Genomic DNA, 18,127 nt, shown 5'->3' on the forward strand with positions numbered 1-18,127 from the left:
AAAACCCTAGAGTATTATCAACCCGGAAGTTACACCCTGTAGCGCAGCCTGCGCGTCCAGCCAGCCAATGGAGTAAAAAAAAAACGCCTCCGCCAATGACTCGAGCGACCGACGGAGGGGAGATTATCTGGGATTCTCGGCTGCGGCGGTCCTGTTGGTTTAAAGAGAAATAATCGCAATGGGCAGCACCGACTCCAAACTGAACTTCAGAAAGGCGGTGATCCAGCTCACAACCAAAACGCAGGTACATATGCGCTTCTGCACCATTAAGCCATTGCGCGCAGGGAAGCGACGGAGGCAGCGCGCGCACCGAGCAGCATCTCCGAGGCGATGACATGACGCTCATGATGTGCAAGCAGAAATAACAAACCGCTTTCTGTCGCATTGCTAGAACCTGCTCTTTTATTTGCCTTCAAAATGTAAATACCAATAAGCTCTTTGTACGTGCTTAAAATGTGTCGTATTTGTCGTCATCTGAAGTAAATGATCATCGTTTGCACGCTGAGAGAAAGCCAATAGCCCAGCTCCTGGTTATGAGCTTGGATGATAATGTCAGTGGTGGCGTACAGCTAAATCAAAGCTGATGACGTTTGTCCGGACGTTTGCAGATGCGGCAGGTGGACTGTGCTCTGGACAATGTGCCTCATAATGCTGCACTGTTTACATTGTCATCACGCAGGCCTGAGATGGCTTGTGTGATTTAAGCCACAACATCAAACATGTGCATGAATGTAAGAAAGAACAGGAAGATATTTTAATAAAATGGAAAGCTACAACGCCCACTACGTCATTTAATTAAATCGGGCAGGAATGAAATGCTCTATTTGTCTCAAGGGAACTGAAATGTAAACATATTTTTATTTCCAGCCAGTGGAAGCCACGGACGATGCCTTCTGGGATCAGTTCTGGGCAGACACCACCACCACTGTGCAGGATGTTTTTGCACTGGTGCCAGCTGCAGAGATAAGAGCCGTTCGAGAGGAGTCCCCTTCAAATTTAGCAACCCTCTGTTATAAGGTACAAGCTGACTGAACATTTATCACATCCATGCAATACAGATTGGCCTTTTGAGAGGAAATCACATGTGAACATGGCTACGTCAACATTTTTTTTTTAATATGGACTAATGTTTTCAACCTAAAGGTTTTTGTCCAGTGGAGCCCTGCACAGGCCTTCTGACGATAGAATAAATGAGTCAACTCCCCTTCCTTTCCCTGTGCTTCCCGTCTCCTGCTCCCAGCTTCCGTTTGAAGCTGCCTATCAGAAACAAAACAGATGTAATGAGGCTTGCAGCTTAATCAAATAAAGAAGAGACGAGGGGCTTTGAAGCCGAGCCGATTTAAAGAGTTTGTTTTATTTTAGACTCAGGCTTCATCAAACTGTTGATGAAATGTAGATAATGACTCATCAAGTAAATATGGTGTGGATGTAGAAATAGAATAACACATCACTTCCCTTGTATGTCCTGTCAATTACTGTAATAATTGAATAAAATTACAAAAAAACAGATTTTGATGGTAAAGTACAGGTGTCAACATGGCTGAGTATTTTTAATGAAAGATCCATATACTGTATCTTTAGTTTTAAAAGGCTGAATAAACAAAACAATGATGAAATAATGTAGTCATGTTAAAACAATAAGTACTCCCCCCAACCTAATTGATTATTACCTTGTTATTTATTTTCAGGAAAGGCTTTCAGGAATTTGACTGTTTCATGATGAAAAGCATTGTGCACGCCGAGTACAAGACGTTTCAGTAGTTGTGTACCTAATATCATGTATCACTGGACCAACGAATGTCACCAAAGTGTGTTTGAACTAAACTAAGCAGACTTCAGCAGGTGTGTTTCTGCCTGATCCTTACCAACCACACTCGGCTCTCCTGTTTTGTGACCCCCGCAGGCTGTGGAGAAGCTCGTGCAGGGGGCCGAGTCAGGCTGTCCCACTGAAAGGGAAAAGCAGATTATCTTGAATTGCACGCGTATCCTGACCCGCATCCTTCCCTACATCTTTGAGGACCAGGACTGGAGGGGATTCTTCTGGTCAACAGTGCCTGGGGCTGGACGGGCCGGGGTGAGTCGGCACAAGAGAAAGGGAGTCCAAATTGTTGCTGCTTCAAAATATGTATTGAGATGAAAATCAAAACGTGTTGTTCAATCAATACAACTGTGAAGAAATGATTGAGCACGTACAACCATGTGATTATTATCTATATGAGTTGCTGTTGATGGAACATTGAGGTCACAGCTCCGGCCATTTCCTGAGTGTGATTGTCTTTTTCAGTTGATCCTTTAAGTTTCCTCATTCTACCTATGAGGAGGTGTACTTTCCCCCTTCACAGCAGAACAGGAAATATCATTTCACATGATACTTGTGACAAAGCTGTTTGTTATGTTTCACTTTTTTTTTAACCATTGTATTTCTTCTAGTGCGGGGAGAGCTTTGTATGTCTGTGAAGTCTCAATTGTGTTCATTCTTTTCAGGCAGACGAGCTGGACGATGATGACGGAGCTCGACCTCTGGCTGAGTCGCTGCTTCTTGCCATCGCCGACTTGCTCTTCTGCCCTGATTTCACTGTGCATAGTCACAGGAGAGGCCCTGTAAGTACCCTGTGTCCTCCTGCTGTGCCGCCTAATTCCATTAATTTACCATCGCATAGCTAAAGTTATTACAAGAAGCACAAATAAGCGGCTATTACCAGCTATTCCATTCACTTCTCCCTGCATCATGGCTGCCAAACTAACCAGTCGTTCGAGTTTACCTGAATAAGCAACTTGAAGATGTGATGGCAGATGATACACCGTCAGTCATACCAGGAAGAAGCCATGATCCCTCATGACTTTAGAATGGAAGGAATGTTGCACATCAGACTGCAGTGTTCTCACAGTGAATGCTGTTTATTGTTTGTTGGTAATTTCACCCACTTGTTTTCCAAACCTTGAACAAAATGTTGTTTCCTTGCAGGCTGAGGTTACAGGTTCTTGGAAAAAAAACAAAAAAAAAAACACATAAGAATTTAATACCGGTTAATGTCCCTTCAGCCAAGGGTCATAACATTGCAAATGAAAAGTCAAAATATCTTTGAGAATCATTCAGTCATCTAGTCACCATCATTTATCAGACAAAGAATTAATTCTGTGTTTATTTAACAAATGTTGTAAATATTTAGCTTGCCATTTCAATGGAATGTGTTTATGTGACTGTGTGCAGGATTCAGTGGAGAGCATGCAGTCTATAGACAGCTGTGAGTACATCTGGGAGTCAGGGGTGGGATTTGCACAGTCTCCTCCTCTCAACTACATCCATGATCTGAATCGGTACGTGAGCCATTTGAGTGTCGGTGAAAAACCTCTATCGTTAAAATGTCCTTTCAACTTTATTGTGTGTTGCATCACTTTAGAATTCTTTCCTATCCTGCATGTTTCGGTCATTTGCAGGTCGGAGTTGCTGAGATTATTGCTGACCTGCTTCTCTGAGGCCATGTACCTGCCTCCTTCATCAGACAACAATGTCCTCAATCCTTGGGTGACGTTCTTCTGCTCTGCTGAAAATAGGTAACAAGAAAAGAATCTCATGTGTTTTTCAAACCCAGACATACTCATAGGCATTCCTATTTATCCATTTACCAAAGGAATGCTTTTTAATTTAACAAATGTTTCCATTGGGATATGCTCTTTAGTTATTTAAAATGTAATAAATTACAAAAGAACACGAGATGTATTGGACAGTCCAGATTGAAAGTTTATAAGGAAGCAAACAATCAGTTCAGTGAAGAATAAAAGAAACCAATATAGCGAACATCCCAGCCAAAATGAATACAACAATGGTAGTCACCTGAACAAACCCACGATATCTTTCTCTGTCCGATCTGTTTCACACAGCCGAGACTCTCTTTGCATACGTTTCTCACTCACACGATCGTCATGTCTTTGTTCCTAGACATGCTCTGCCTCTGTTCACGTCGCTGCTGAATGTGGTGTGCGCTTATGACCCTGTGGGCTACGGTATCCCATACAACCACCTCCTCTTCTCCGACTATCGGGAGCAGCTGGTGGAACAAGCTGTGCAGATCCTCATTGTGACGCTGGAGCATGATGGAGGGGTCCCTCACCGCCCTCCCTCTCCTTCCAGCATGGAGGAACAAGAGGTACGAGTCGGCCGCGACAAAGACATCAGTTCACTGAGTGTACGCCATGAGTTTCAGGTCATTGGAATAACTTCTTTCTTTGTGCAGTCGGCTGGCCCTGAAAACTTATTTGTGAATTATTTGTCGAGGATTCACAGAGAGGAGGTATGTGAGTCATTATTTCTTTTAAAAAAAAAACAACAAAAAAAAAACCAACCTTGAAGATTCTTTAACGATTCCTGTTCAAAGCTGTGTTTTTTTTATTTTTTTTTTTATGCTCTCCCTCCTGTTAGGACTTTGATTTTGTCCTGAAGGGTCTTGCTCGCCTGCTGACCAACCCGTTAACGCAAACATACCTGCCTAACTCCACCAAAAAGATCCAGTTCCACCAAGAACTGCTGGTGCTTTTCTGGAAACTTTGTGATTTCAATAAGGTTGGAAAGGAGCTTTTCTTAAATTTGTGAATTGAGTCACACAAACCTCAGTTTGCTTCATTATCTGTCCTGTTTTTGTTTTTGTTTTTGTTTTTCAATCACAGAAGTTCCTGTTTTTTGTCCTGAAAAGCAGCGACGTGCTGGACATCCTGGTCCCGATACTCTATTACCTGAATGATGCCCGCGCTGACCAATGTGAGTCTCAGTTGCTGCGCTGCATTCAATAGGCTTCTCATGAACACAGACATAATTACCCTCTGACGTGATTTATTCTCGTTGTAGCGCGCGTTGGACTCATGCATATCGGCGTGTTCATTTTGCTGCTGCTGAGTGGGGAGAGAAACTTTGGCGTGCGCTTAAACAAGCCCTATTCCGTCCATGTGCCCATGGACATCCCAGTGTTCACAGGGACTCACGCTGACCTGCTCATTGTGGTGAGACAGACGCCTGCCGCACTGCCCAAATGGCAGTATTCCTGATTGCTGCCTAATTGCAATACAGTTAAGCCTCACAGCTGCCACTCTGTTTATTTTGTAGGTGTTTCACAAGATAATTACTACAGGCCACCAGCGTCTCCAGCCTCTCTTTGACTGCCTACTCACCATCGTTGTAAATGGTAAATTGCTTTTTGGCCATTTATTTGACAGTGCACATATTTTATTTGCACCATCAACATTTAACGCGCGCTTTTGGGAAACAGATGTTTCAATTGCATGGAAATGTACTTTTTTATGATTATTTCAGCCAATATTTCTTGTTCTGTTTGTTGCCCAGTTTCCCCTTATTTAAAGAGCCTGTCAATGGTTGCTGCTAACAAACTGCTCCACCTGCTGGAGGCTTTCTCCACCACCTGGTTCCTCTTCTCCGCGGCCCAGAACCATCACCTTGTTTTCTTCCTTCTGGAGGCTTTCAACAACATTATCCAGTACCAGTTTGATGGTATCGACTTTCTTGAAGTCATTTATATTTTGAATAGATTATATTGTTCTCTTCATCGAAGCGAGATGAATAGAGATTTACATGTGTGTGATCATTTGTGAAGCATCTTGGCTTGCATTTTAAAGAAAAGTGCAATATAACTGGAGTCATGTGAATCTGTTACTTCGAGGTAACTGCAACCTGGTGTACGCCATCATCCGGAAGCGCAACGTGTTCCACCAGCTCGCCAACCTGCCCTCTGACCCTGGCACCATCCAGAAGGCTCTGCAAAGGAAGAAGAAGTCCCCGGATGTCATTTCCCGCACGAGCTCCCAGGAGACTGTGTCCATGGAGGGTTCACACCCTGCAGTGCCCGCAGAACCGGGAACTCTCAAGACCAGTCTGGTTGCCATGCCAGGTACACACACTGTAAAAAAAAAAAAAAAAGTTGTCCAAGAAGACTTTACAGAATTTGGTATAGATTTACTGACAAATATCATTTCAATTGTCGACATGTTTGTCATTGAGTTGTGTCGTCTAATCAGTTTTTTTTAAAACAGGCATTGATAAGCTGACTGAGAAATCGCAGGTATCAGAGGACGGCACCATGGTGTCCGTCACGAAGATGAACTCCTCGCACGTCGCCCGCTCAGACCAAAGTGCAGCCGCCGGGACCAGCGACACCGAGTCAATCTCAGGCAGAGACAGTGAGGTAAGTGTGCTCTGACCGTGTGCATGTGGCTACTTTATTGCACGTGCATATTTCTAAATGTATTTCCTCCTCAGGACGTTTTCTACACTGAAGCAGAAATGGAGAGAAGACGCCTGTCAAGCGCGTCCTCCACATCATTTTGGACAGCGACACCAGAGTGGGTCAGTGCACCGTTTCGGCTTCAGCTTTACCGAATCACGTCAGCAGACGTTTCCTATTCACTGGAGCAGAACTCAAATTCACTTCCGACTTACTTACTTTGTCCAAGGTCATGTCCTGGAAGTGCAAGTTACCCCTGCAAACTATCATGCGTCTTTTGCAAGTGCTCGTCCCCCAGGTGGAGAAGATCTGCATCGACAAGTGTGTGAACACTCCTTTTTTTCTCAGAGTGTAAAAGTGCAGAGTTAGTTCTCATTGCTTGCTACAAAGTGTGCTCTGTGTTTTACCGCAGGGGTCTGACAGATGAATCCGAGATCCTGAAGTTTCTCCAGCACGGCACATTAGTGGGCCTGCTACCCGTTCCTCACCCCATCCTCATCAGGAAGTACCAGGCTAACGCCGGCACCGCCATGTGGTTTCGCACCTACATGTGGGGTGTCGTCTATTTGCGGTGAGTCGGGCATGATAACTGAGCATGACGGAGACTGACGAAAACACGCTTGACAGAAACTAATTGAATATTTTGTTTTTTCTAGCAATGTGGACCCTCCTATCTGGTATGACACTGATGTCCGCCTTTTTGAGATTCAGAGGATGTAGACTTTGTGATTGAACAGAGACTGTTTCCACTCCAGGGTTCATCCTTCCTTCAGTATGTACTGATTTCCTGGTAAACCTCACTGTGTTTAACTTTCCACATAATCATAATGCTTGCCCCCATGGAGTACTCTTTGGGATGGAGAGTCGTGAGGTCGAGGTTGCTCTCGTACTCGGATGGAAGATGTTTGAACTCTCTGTCGTCGATAAACTGTGTTTGTACATTTCTCTAGACCTCAAGACCACAGAATGTCTGTCAAAGCTCTCAGATGATGACTGAAGGCTGATGCTCAGTTCGTGACAGCATTAAAGCAAAAGAGGCAACTATTGTTTAACCTTTGTGTCCGACTTGTTATCAAGGATGTGGTGCGTTTTAGTGAAGGCTTTGCAACATATCCTGGATGGCACAGTATTCATGTTTCTCATTATTTGTTGTACTTGATATGCTTTAAAGTGAAACTTGCACCTTATCGAGTTGTTTATTATGGATGTAGCTTGTGATGTTTGGAGAATATAATACAGATTGTACGGTTTTATGTATTCTGCTCAAGATGTTTTGAACTGTATTTTCGTTAACCTGTCCTGAAAATATATATTGATATGCATCTATGAATCCCTTGTTTGTCACGTCACTGAAGTGTGCTTTCATGGGAGGCAACTGGAACCTCACAATGAGAATATTTAGAAGTTTAGAGCCCTTCCAGTGCCTGGACAGGAGGTTAATCTGTGACTCTTAAAGTGCCTGTAGACGTAAATGCGATTGTCCGTTAGACCTGTGATGGACCTGTGATCCGTCTATAGTGCACCTTGTTAATGCCCACAGTGAGCTGGGAGCAGCTCCAGTGCCGTCACTGCCATGTTACTCTAGTCTAACCCCTCCTCAACATGTCACTTGTGAAATGGCATACTTGCATATTAACCACTAGATGGCACCGATACATAATTTTCACCACTTGGACAAGCAAGAGGGATCCGCCTTGCAAATACAATCTATAACAGGGGTGTCAAACTCAGATCCTCGTGGGCCGCAGCCCTGCACGTTTTCAATGTCTCCCTCCCCTGAATGTCCTGATGGTTCATCATCACATTCAGCACAAAGCCAGATAACGAGCTGCTCATTGCAATCAGCTGTGTTGAAGCTGGGAGACATGCAAAACGTGCAGGGCTGCGGCCCTCGAGGCCTGGAGTTCGACACGTGTGATCTATAAGGTCATTTGAGTGGTGAACCAATGTTAATAATTAGAGCATCAAATTGTGGAAATTTGCAACATTCACATTTAAAACGACAGAAGCAGACAACATACTAGAGATTTGTATCCTTTCAGACTCATAGTATTAAAATCGATTTTAGGTGAACTGCAGATTTTAAACTGATTAGCGATTTGAGTTGTTTCACTACAAAAGAGTTAGAATAAAGTTTTTTGTAACAAGATTTTTAGCCACTCAAACACAGTAAAAGTCTAATTGAGGAACTCAAGACAGCATTTTCATAAGAAAACATTTATTTAAATTAAAATCCAAAATATAACCCATAAAAATATTTAAAATTATTTTGTCCAGCTAAGATATCAAGTACACCTCAAAGAGGCTGGCAATACAGTGCATTCGATAAAAGATTCCAAATGGAAGTCCGATATTCACAATCGTGGTCCACATTGTGTATTTGTAGAAATGCATCTCCACGAAGTGGTCGAACTGAGGACGAGCCCCAAAGGCAGGCATGATCCACAGCTGTCGATGCAAAGAACAGAGAGATAAATGTTACATATTTTCCCCGAGGAACATCCCTGATCTGATACAGATCAAATGAATTGAGTATTATTACAACTTACAATCACATTGGCGAGCAGTAGAAAGGCACAGACTTCCTTCAGAACTTTTCTTTTCCAGTTTGGCTTGTTGGAATATAAATTCAGGCCATTTCCATTGTTGTCTACCGCACCGTCGACTTCGGTATGCTCTCGGAAGGCCTGGCCATTATTTTGCGACGCTGCTTGTATCACATGGAAGGGCTCCCGATGGAGGCCCTCAATGATGAAATAGTTCTGCAGACCCAGCTGTAGCACTACCACGACGGCCCACGTGAGGTTGAGGGCATTCATGTAGCCCCGGGCTCCCGTTGCCACCACAGCGACAATAGTGAAATAGCTGATGACGAGCTGCCCCATCGAGGCGCCCACCAGCAGCCCCACATCCAGACTGAGCGTGGGGTTTTTCTCTGACAGACGTTTCCTCTGGTCCAGCCTATAAACAACGCAGCCAATCACCGTGCAGACCGACATCAGACTCACAATCACTATATTCATGACAAAATGCATCAGCAGAGCCTTCTCTCTCTTCTCCTTGTCTTCTGCTTCGATGTCCATCTCGTACAGAATAAATGTGATCAGCCCAGCGACCGTCACGAGTAATCCAGTTACGGATCCAACAACAACATCCTTCAGGCGGAATTTAGCTTTGTGGTGGCCATGATCTTCCACAATGCGGCCCACGTTTTTCCACATGACATAGGCCATAGCAGAGGCAAAGAGGCTGTACTCTATGTTGAAGGGGTACAGGTAGTAGAAGGCCTCTTTGAAGGTGTCGCACGCCGAGTGACTGCATTTACACTTCATGTCTCCATGGCTGGCTGAAACGGAAAGAAAACAGTGCTCAAAGCTTTTTTTTTTAAGGAAACGCAAATATACAACAGCTTACCTCTGTATGTCTTGTACGAGACGTTGCTAGCCAAATGGGGAATTTCAGTGTGATGAAGAGATTCTTCAGTCACTGCTGCAATCCACACCACCAGGTTAGTGGAAAGTGTGAGCGTAAGTCCACACCTGGAACCGTGAAGTCACATTAAGAGTGTCACTGAATGCATCGGGATGCACTGTAGAAAATTCTAAAACGCAAGGATTTACCTTGAAAAGACTGTGTGTTGCTGCACACAGTCTTTTGCATGAGTCCACAGGAAGTACGTCTAGAACAGATTTTTGCCCAATTTTTCCTCATATAACAAAAATGATCATTGTCTTCAAATATACTGATTAAGGAATGATATCCTGAAATCGCAGCTACCTGAACAAACAGGAACACAGCCTGTACAACGGGGAGGGCTACTTTTACAGCTGAATCACAGTGAAGATATCCCACAAAGTTGGCTATCTTGAAGATAACCATGAGGAGACTGAGCACGCCGAACAGCAGGAGTCCAACTGCAACGTGAACATTGAAGTGATTAAACAAGGTAACTCACTAATTGAAAGCGGAGAATCACAAGATATGCACATAGGTTCTCACCTCGGAGCCACACGGGTCCAGCATGGCTGTCTTTGACTGAACCCGTTTGATCCACTCGAGAGTTCAAAACTATATACACAACCATCCACATCATTGTGAGGAGGAGCAGGATTATGAGAAAGATTTGCCAGTGCACAGCAGTAATGGCCACACTGTTGAAGGCACTGCCGCTGACCAAAGCACAGCCTAAGATTAAGATGTTGATGCAAATGATGCAAGACAGGAACCATCCGTCACGGTTGTCGGCTCTCTTGGTTACTCCCAAGTGGTGGACTGCGGTGGGTGGGTTGGATGGACTGGACCGATGCTCCATGTTGTCTATCCGCGCTGCTATTTCAATGTTGGATGGACGAACTTCCACATGGCCATTTGGCGTTTTGCTATGGAAGAGAGGAGTCGACATGATCCTTCGTCAACAGATATGTAAATGTCACAAATCAGGAATTTCAATGCTCCAATGAGCATTAGCAAAAAAAAAAAAAGTCCAAACTCCCTGAAGAAATAAAGAGTCACTCTAATAATCTTACTTTACAGGCAGCTGGGAGCCATGCTGATCTGACCTTTGTAATACTTGATGATAGATACTGCAACACACACACACACACACACACACACACACACACACACACACACACACACACACACACACACACACACACACACACACACACACACACACACACACACACACACACACACACACACACACACACACACACACACACACACACACACACACACACACACAGCATCTCAGGAAATTTACCTAGAGAAAAGAATGGGGCAGGACTGGAACATCTGCTTAGCAATAGTTTTCATCATGCACTTTCAGGTCGGATCCTTTTCAGATTCAACTCTCCATCAATTGGCAGCCAACATACTTGAAATGGAATTCACCCACGACGCCAGAAATAGTAGGCCCTGCAGTACTTTCAGTGTACACCTAAGGTGATCAGAAACGTGCAGCACGGCACAAGGTGTGGCAATTAAAGAGAAAACAGGTGTGCAGGTGAAAACGTCAATTTCCGCTTTGACGTCACGCTGCCGGGAGCGCACCGGGTGACCACGCCCACATCACGTGACGCATGTTCACGGTCTTTACGAAGATGTCGCTTAAAAAAACGAACGTGTCACCGTGAGGCACCATGGACACAGCCTAAAGGAATTTGGAGGCCAATGAGTGCATGTGGGTTGAGTTGTTATGCACAACACTGAAGCAGGAAGAAAGAAACAGGGTCAGCCTCTTGGTAAGGCAAGGTGGAGGAAACTAAGAAAAACGCTTTCTTGAGAAACAATTACACACAGGTGGAAATCACCTGGAGGGTGGGTCTGTGTAAGATCCCAAAGTTCACCCTAACCACACAGGATTTTAGGGGATTATTTATATTTTTTAAAGAGTTAATAGTCTGTCCCAATAGTATGCACAAAAGGATGCATTTGTAAAGCTTAGGGAAAAAAGACATTTACCAGTATTCTATTAGTTTATTTCCTTGTCAGATGAGTTCACCATGCTAATTTGAGTTTTGCTCAACACTCAAACATAACTTCTCCATTCATATCAAGTCATCCGCCTCACCTTCTCCGATAATAAGTCACATCTGAAAACACATTTATCTGTGGCACCTGTCATTCCCAGACTTTAATAACCCTGGTATTTGAGAGATTTATACACTGACACTTTGATGGGTTGAAATGATTGAAATGACACTTTATCACGCAATTCTGAGCTGAAAAATCGAATTCATAAATGTAATTCTTTTTTGTGTGTGTGTTGGCTACCAAAGCCCAACAATTTGTTTTTCTCCCCCCAAAAAAAACCCCTCACATCAACCCTCATATGATCAAATATTTTAAAATCTATCAACAGTAAACACTTTTGAAACATTTTAAACCAAGCAACAGAGACTTTGCCACATGGTGGGCCAGAGTTCAGCGCTCTGGCTGCACAGTGTGTTGTGGTTTCTAATGCAGGCTGGGATGTGCAGTTTTCATGTTCTCTGTGTGTGTGTGTGTGTGGGTTTCCTCTCGGTACTCTAGATTCTTCCCACGGTCCAAAAACATTCATGTGGGGATAATTGTGACCCTAAATTGCCCCGAGGTGTGAATGTGAACGTGTGTGGTTGTCTGTCTCTCTCTGTATGTTTTCCCTGTAATAAACCAGTGACGTGTCCGGGCTGTGACCTGCCTTTGCTGGCCGTCACCCATAGTTAGCTGGGATGGGCTCCAGCACCCTGAACGCTATAGAAGACGGATGGAAAAAACAGAAACTTCCATCTAAACAAAGGGAAAAACACTGCAGTTCAAGTGATCAGGAGAAATTTGAAGCAGCAATAGCACAATCTGGAACAATTGTAATAAATTCTCAAAACTCCAAAGCATATCCCATTGCACACTGCAAAATTACTCAATCCTGTCGACTGTTAGTTTGCAAGAAATGCAATGAAATGAAGAAGCGAAAAATCGTCACGATAGCACATAAAACACTATTATTTATCATACTTTCATTGCTTTGGATAGAGCTTGTTAAAACTTGTTTTTGTGCAGGTCTGCTGTTGCAGAAAATGTCAATCTTTTACAGATCACCTGTGTGGGCAGGCTGATGTGGTTCAGACCTCATGAACTTTACGGTTTCACTGCGAGCATCATGTGTAAGTCACAAGGTTGGAAACAAAGGTCACCTATCACTCTGTCTGCCTGTCAGAAATATTCAAGATGCTGAAAGCAGTGGACCTGTCTCTGCTCCTCTGTCTTCTCGGTGCAGTGGACTGCCTGTACAAACAGTGGATTCCTGACACCAACTATGAGAACAAGACCAACTGGGATAAAGGAGAGGTTCCCTGTGGTAGTGACACGGTTCAGTTTCCAGCTCAGAGAAGAGTCGCTGTGTTTGTGGAGACCACCCATGCCGTGCAGGAGATGAGGCTGCCAGTGCATGGAGAGTTCATTCTAAATTCTGGGGCTGGATTTTATGTTGTGAGCGGACAGGAACCGGGCTGTGGTGCAGGTGTCACAACTAAGTTCAAAGACTCAGAGTCTCTTCAGTGGTTCAATCCGGCGCTGTGGCAAGCGGCTTCAACTCCGAACAACCTACAACATGGAAAGTTCCTATTCTCAGTCCACGAGGAGTGTGTCCCCTGCCAGTATGACGACGTTGTTTTTAAAGTCCACTCCTCCTTCAGAGTGGGCGTCAGCTCTCATCAGTCTGCTGTCCCTGTTACGTCCTTGTCTGTGCTGGGGAAGACCTTTAAGAGCAAATCTGAGTTCTCCGAATATCTCAGTTCACACACAGGCCGACTGCAGTTTCACGGGTCTTCTGTTGTCACAGTGGGAAACCCAAGCTGCGGGGATCCATCTGGCTGCGAATGTGGGAATTCTGTGCACCACCAGCAGATCTGTAGCTTAATAACATGTGGCTCTGTGAGCTGTAAAAAGCCTCTTCTTCCCGCTGGACACTGCTGCATGGTATGTGGTGCCATTTTGACCATCCGCTATGCTGCAGGCTTTGACTTGCAAAATTACAGGGAGCGAATAAATCAAATGTTTCTTATTCAGCCACAACACAAATCTATTCAGGTGGGCATGTCTAAAATCTCTAAGTCCCAGCGGTTAATAGGGATCATCCCTTTTGGTACGTCACCTGAGATCCAGGTAGTCATTCTTGATGGAGCAGAGGGAACTCGAGCAGAGGCTCTGGCTCATGACTTGGTGAATGACGCTAATTCTCATGGCTCAACGCTGGGAATCTCTGGGGTTGAACTTCGAACCTCCTCTGGGAACACCATTGATCCATCTGGGAATAGCACCGCCATGGTAGTTGGTGCTGTATTTGGAGTTTTACTTTTGCTCACGCTCATCATCATTGTGGTCGTCCTCGCCCGTAAGAGGGTCATCCAAATGCCAACGATGCCATCGCTGAACATTTTCAGGACAAACACGGACATTGGAGAGCTTGGTGGGGATCTGGACGGTGGGTTTGACAATCCCATGTTTGACAGGCCCAACGCGCTGCCTGATATTCCCGGTCTACAAGGAACTGACTCCAGCAACGGCCTTTCCATGACTCAGACGGGCGTCTTCTTTCTGAACCCAGCTTATAATGACACTGAGACAGATTTCAATGCCTAAAGTTCAATTTGCCTCATATGTCAGTTTTTAATGGTGAAGTACTTGGTGATTTTACATTTCACAAATAAAAACTGAATAAAAAAAAAATAAAAGTTAAAATGAATTGCTGAAAAACACTGACACTTTTAATGTGTGAAACACTTTAAAACTTGTTAAAGAAATAACTGAATCTATGGCACTCGGCTGTGTCACAATCACATTTAAGAGCTGTAATGATGCAATAAATTTCTAACACGCACTTGGCTTCACAGGTTTATGTTCATGTGCGACACTTACCACTAGATGGTAGTAAATTGTACTTTCTATGACAGCCACAATGTCTTCATGTACCTTGTTATGTAAGCTCAATAAACATTTATAATGCCATATTTTTTTTCTTTTACAAGCTCACTGTGAATTCAGCTCATAATTTGTCTGCAAATAGATCATTTGGTATTAACCAGAGATACCACGTTGTCTTTCTTGGACAGCCAGACTGCAACATATACTGGCTCTATGAAATCAGCCCTGTACTTGTGGAGCAGCGTCATACTATCAGCGACATTGTAGAAAGACACACAACCGTGGTCAAAATCGAGGAATAAACCGATCCTTGTGATATAAGTGTCTTCCAAAGCTGTCTCAACAGCGGCGTGCCATGCAGAGAAGCCTCGGCTGTTTCTTCCCATGCACCAGGAAAAGTCATTCCCAGTGATGCAGCCGGTGCTCTCCTCGCCCTTACGATCAATGCTCTTATAGGTGACACCTACATGTGCGCCTTCCCCGCTCAGCTCGGCTTCAATGTAGTGTCTACCCGAATAAAGGCTCTCGGACGTCAAAGCCTGGCGCCAGTGTTCAAAGCGATCGGGGTTGTCTGGGTAGCTGTGCTGCCAGGGGCTGGTGTTGGTCAGCTTTCTGTTGTCCTCCAACAGACGAAGAAATCGATGGGCGGTGTCCGGGTCAAAAGTCAAACTCCGTTTATCTAAACAGCGGAAATATAATAGATGTGTGTAACATATTAGTCAAATGAACAGATAATACAGGACATATTGAACTGAAGAGAGTATTTACATTTTAAAAAGTCTTCCTGGGTCTCAGGGTTCGGCAGGGATACAGGCAGAGATTTCCTCGTCTGAGATTTCGTGCCTGTTCAATCATTTTGCACAGATGTTATTCATGAATATCTACAATACAACAAAGCATATTATTGAACGGTTGCTTTTGAGATTGTGTATAAAATGAGAAAGAAATCATGCTTGTGGCTCTGATCACTCGTATTAGCAAATCAACACACGGACAGCTGAGGCTCCTGAAAACTCGTTTGTTTTGCAAAAGAACCTCATGAGCCAAATACTTGCAAGATGACTTTATGGTAGTGCTAAACATAAAAAGGTACTGAAGATATGACATCTGAAGGAGATGTAAAACTCTATATGGAAGCTGCTGAGACATTTCACTTCAAGTGAAAAATATAGAACTAACACTTTGGTAACGGCTAATTTAGGGGCACATAAAAGTCAGTGGCATTTATCTTATGGGGATAATGAATGCCTGTACAAAATGTAATGGGCGTCATAGAATAACTGTTGTGATATTTCAGTGCCAATTGGTGGATAAACATACTGCGCAGCTCTGTCTCCAAAGTCTGTGATGGTTATCTGACGCTAGAGAATATACACCACGACATATACTCACCATCTTTGCAGATTGTGCTCATTTTTTCCCTGTAAGAGGTGACAATCAGGTCGCATAGCTCCTGTGTTGTGTCGGTCACTACTTGGACGTAGGAGGTCAGATGATCCATGCGACTGGTGTGCACACTGGGCACGGAGACATCCGTCACTGCTTTCTTCCACTCCGAGTGTTCCTGGAACGGGGCAGAAAGGTTTACTAACTAGAATGAGGAAACGCTGCGTCTAATTTTCTCCAAAAACCCCGAAAGCTTCTCTGGGCAACAACTGAAAAGTTGAAATGTCTGCTCTGTGTTCAGTGTAAACTCAAAGGCATCCAAAATAAACTCGTCCTCACAGAGGACATCCTGTGCTAATCCTATATAATCAACATAGATTTACACCCACTGGACCGAGAAATTCTTCAACCTATGTACTGTTCATTTTTCTCTGTTGACTCTACCTGCAGGAAGTCAACATCAGACTTGATCCTGGACAGTTTGTTCACTTCAGACATGGTTTTCATCAGCTCTGCTCTCCGCTGCTCCAGATGTGCTCGAATGCCAGCTGCCTGTTTGAAGGCCTGTTTCTGCTCTCCTTCCAGCTCCTCCACCGCCCCTCTCTTGGCCTCTTCCACAGCTGCCTGCAGCCGCAGGAACTGCTGTTCAACAGTAACACAAACCTCCCGCACTGAGGACTGAAGGGAGAGAGAAGAAGGAAAGAATAAAACAAAAATAGCAACGGAATTAAACAAACGCTTTTAAGTTGGGTTACTTTGCATCCGTATAAAGTTGTTCATGAAGTTACCTTGATCAGGTCATTGTTGTTGTGCAGGTTTTCCATATATTTCTCAGTGGCGGACACAGTTTGACTGATCTCTTTGTGTTTCTGCTGCAGTTCAGTCTGCAAACAATCATCACAAAACAAGTTTGCGGCACGTCAACGAATAAGCTCATATCTTAAAAAAAATAAACATGGAAAAGTTTACTCTCACGTCCTCATATTAAAACAGTTTGAATCAGTTGAATGAATCGTAATGTGTATTGGGTTCTTCAGACCTCGATCTGTGTGCGAGCGTCCTCGAAAGATTGAGTTGTGTGTGTGTCGTGCTCCGCTCGCTCACAGCCCAGACACACACAGCTGCTGTCCGTCGGGCAGTAGCGTCTGAGAGGAAGCTGGTGAATGTCACACGTCCGACAGTCGATGTTGTGGAGGGGATCGACCAGGCGGTGATTCTGAAATTTGGCATTCTCCAGATGGGGCCTGAGGTGGGCCTCGCAGTAGGAAACCAGACAGGTCAGGCAGGATTTCACGGCTGTGCTTGGGCTGTCCATGCAGGAGTCACACAACACGTCTTGCGGTTCCTGTACCGTCGGGTCCTTCCCTTCCTCCTTTGTTTCGTTGTTATGTTGATTCCCCCTCAAACCTTCCTCGTTCTCGCAGAGAGTCGGCATGTTTCAGAGTCCCTCGGTGCCTCAACTCACTGAGTTTTAGACTGAGATAAGGCTGGCTGGGGTTTTTTTTCCCCCCTTGCCTTGTCTGAGCTCCAAACACTCCGAGAATTCTTACGGGAAGAATTGAAAACCACGCCTGAAGTATTTTGTTCGTACCCAGCTGAAGCTTACTCATTTTTCACCCCTCCCTACTTTTACTCTGGTCTTTGTACTGTATCCAGCCTCCGAGAGCTCAAGATACGGCAGATTACACAGATGAAGGGAGGAAATGAGTGTATCATGAGTTTGCCAGTGGGGGTAAAGACCAGCCTCCCAAAACCCACTTATTATCAACTTGGTTAAAAACTTGGGTTTACTATATTTTTAAAACATCACTGTGGCAGGAAGACAACTGCTAATCAGCTATGTGCTATTTCCAAACTTATCATGTGTTTTTTTTTGTATGGGACAATTTCCTTTTCCTTCTGATAACAGTGTTATGTCACGGAGCTTCCAGACCACTCTGCAACTTCCTGATTTCAAGCCATACATAGCAGAAGCCAAAGTGATGTTTGCCCTTTACGTGTAAGCCCTACGTGAACATTATCCCAATGACTCAAGATGCCAAAACATGCATTTTTTCCAGAGTTCACATGCACTCTCAGAATAGTGCGTGCATGTCTCGGAGTAA

General features: G+C 44.3%; 4 protein-coding genes across 6 annotated transcripts; 2 read left to right on the top strand and 2 right to left on the bottom strand.

Annotated features, from left to right (window-relative positions):
• The first annotated feature begins 43 nt into the window (after positions 1-43).
• Positions 44-7,559, top strand: hid1a (HID1 domain containing a). 3 transcript variants are annotated; one of them, XR_013936275.1, is made up of 20 exons: positions 44-244; positions 868-1,017; positions 1,904-2,074; positions 2,485-2,601; positions 3,212-3,318; positions 3,439-3,555; positions 3,941-4,148; positions 4,236-4,292; positions 4,421-4,561; positions 4,666-4,756; positions 4,844-4,995; positions 5,099-5,177; positions 5,336-5,500; positions 5,670-5,897; positions 6,040-6,191; positions 6,266-6,352; positions 6,460-6,551; positions 6,643-6,801; positions 6,887-7,002; positions 7,181-7,558. XR_013936275.1 is itself a non-coding variant. In XM_080486930.1 (19 exons), exons 1-19 carry the CDS (start codon positions 179-181, stop codon positions 6,948-6,950), a joined length of 2,403 nt encoding a protein of 800 aa, XP_080343056.1. In that variant the 5' UTR covers positions 44-178; the 3' UTR covers positions 6,951-7,559. The 3 variants fall into 3 exon arrangements, 2 of the variants coding, with proteins under 2 accessions (XP_080343056.1, XP_080343055.1); XM_080486930.1 differs by having other exon boundaries at positions 6,887-7,559; XM_080486929.1 differs by having other exon boundaries at positions 3,941-4,292; positions 6,887-7,559.
• Positions 7,560-8,507: 948 nt separating this feature from the next.
• Positions 8,508-10,632, bottom strand: LOC308124323 (proton channel OTOP2-like; the record flags this gene model as incomplete). Its single annotated transcript, XM_080487242.1, has 6 exons — positions 8,508-8,678; positions 8,780-9,576; positions 9,645-9,769; positions 9,851-9,909; positions 10,008-10,144; positions 10,230-10,632. 6 exons carry the CDS (start codon positions 10,630-10,632, stop codon positions 8,508-8,510), a joined length of 1,692 nt encoding a protein of 563 aa, XP_080343368.1.
• A 2,309-nt stretch (positions 10,633-12,941) lies between these two features.
• Positions 12,942-14,354, top strand: amn (amnion associated transmembrane protein; the record flags this gene model as incomplete). Its single annotated transcript, XM_080486973.1, has 1 exon — positions 12,942-14,354. The coding sequence occupies one exon, from the start codon at positions 12,942-12,944 to the stop codon at positions 14,352-14,354; it is 1,413 nt and encodes a 470-aa protein (XP_080343099.1).
• Positions 14,353-17,720, bottom strand: LOC308124143 (tripartite motif-containing protein 16-like protein). The gene is made up of 6 exons (XM_080486972.1): positions 17,062-17,720; positions 16,811-16,906; positions 16,467-16,700; positions 16,029-16,200; positions 15,405-15,479; positions 14,353-15,315 (listed from the first exon to the last, which is right to left on the bottom strand). The coding sequence occupies exons 1-6, from the start codon at positions 17,455-17,457 to the stop codon at positions 14,780-14,782; spliced, it is 1,509 nt and encodes a 502-aa protein (XP_080343098.1). The 5' UTR covers positions 17,458-17,720; the 3' UTR covers positions 14,353-14,779.
• Between the last annotated feature and the right edge of the window lie 407 nt (positions 17,721-18,127).

The sequence above is a fragment of the Lipophrys pholis genome (assembly GCF_963383615.2).
Source record: "Lipophrys pholis genome assembly, chromosome: 19".
Taxonomy (NCBI): domain Eukaryota; kingdom Metazoa; phylum Chordata; class Actinopteri; order Blenniiformes; family Blenniidae; genus Lipophrys; species Lipophrys pholis.

Excerpts from the sequence above, each read along its gene's own strand:
- hid1a (XM_080486929.1), top strand. The coding sequence starts at position 179 with ATGGGCAGCACCGACTCCAAACTGAACTTCAGAAAGGCGGTGATCCAG. Across the intron at positions 3,319-3,438 it reads TACATCCATGATCTGAATCG|GTCGGAGTTGCTGAGATTAT; the intron begins GTACGTGAGCCA and ends GGTCATTTGCAG. Across the intron at positions 4,757-4,843 it reads TGATGCCCGCGCTGACCAAT|CGCGCGTTGGACTCATGCAT; the intron begins GTGAGTCTCAGT and ends TTCTCGTTGTAG.
- LOC308124143 (XM_080486972.1), bottom strand. The coding sequence starts at position 17,457 with ATGCCGACTCTCTGCGAGAACGAGGAAGGTTTGAGGGGGAATCAACAT. Across the intron at positions 16,701-16,810 it reads ACAACAATGACCTGATCAAG|TCCTCAGTGCGGGAGGTTTG; the intron begins GTAACTTCATGA and ends CTCTCCCTTCAG. Across the intron at positions 15,480-16,028 it reads GAGCACAATCTGCAAAGATG|GCACGAAATCTCAGACGAGG; the intron begins GTGAGTATATGT and ends ATGATTGAACAG.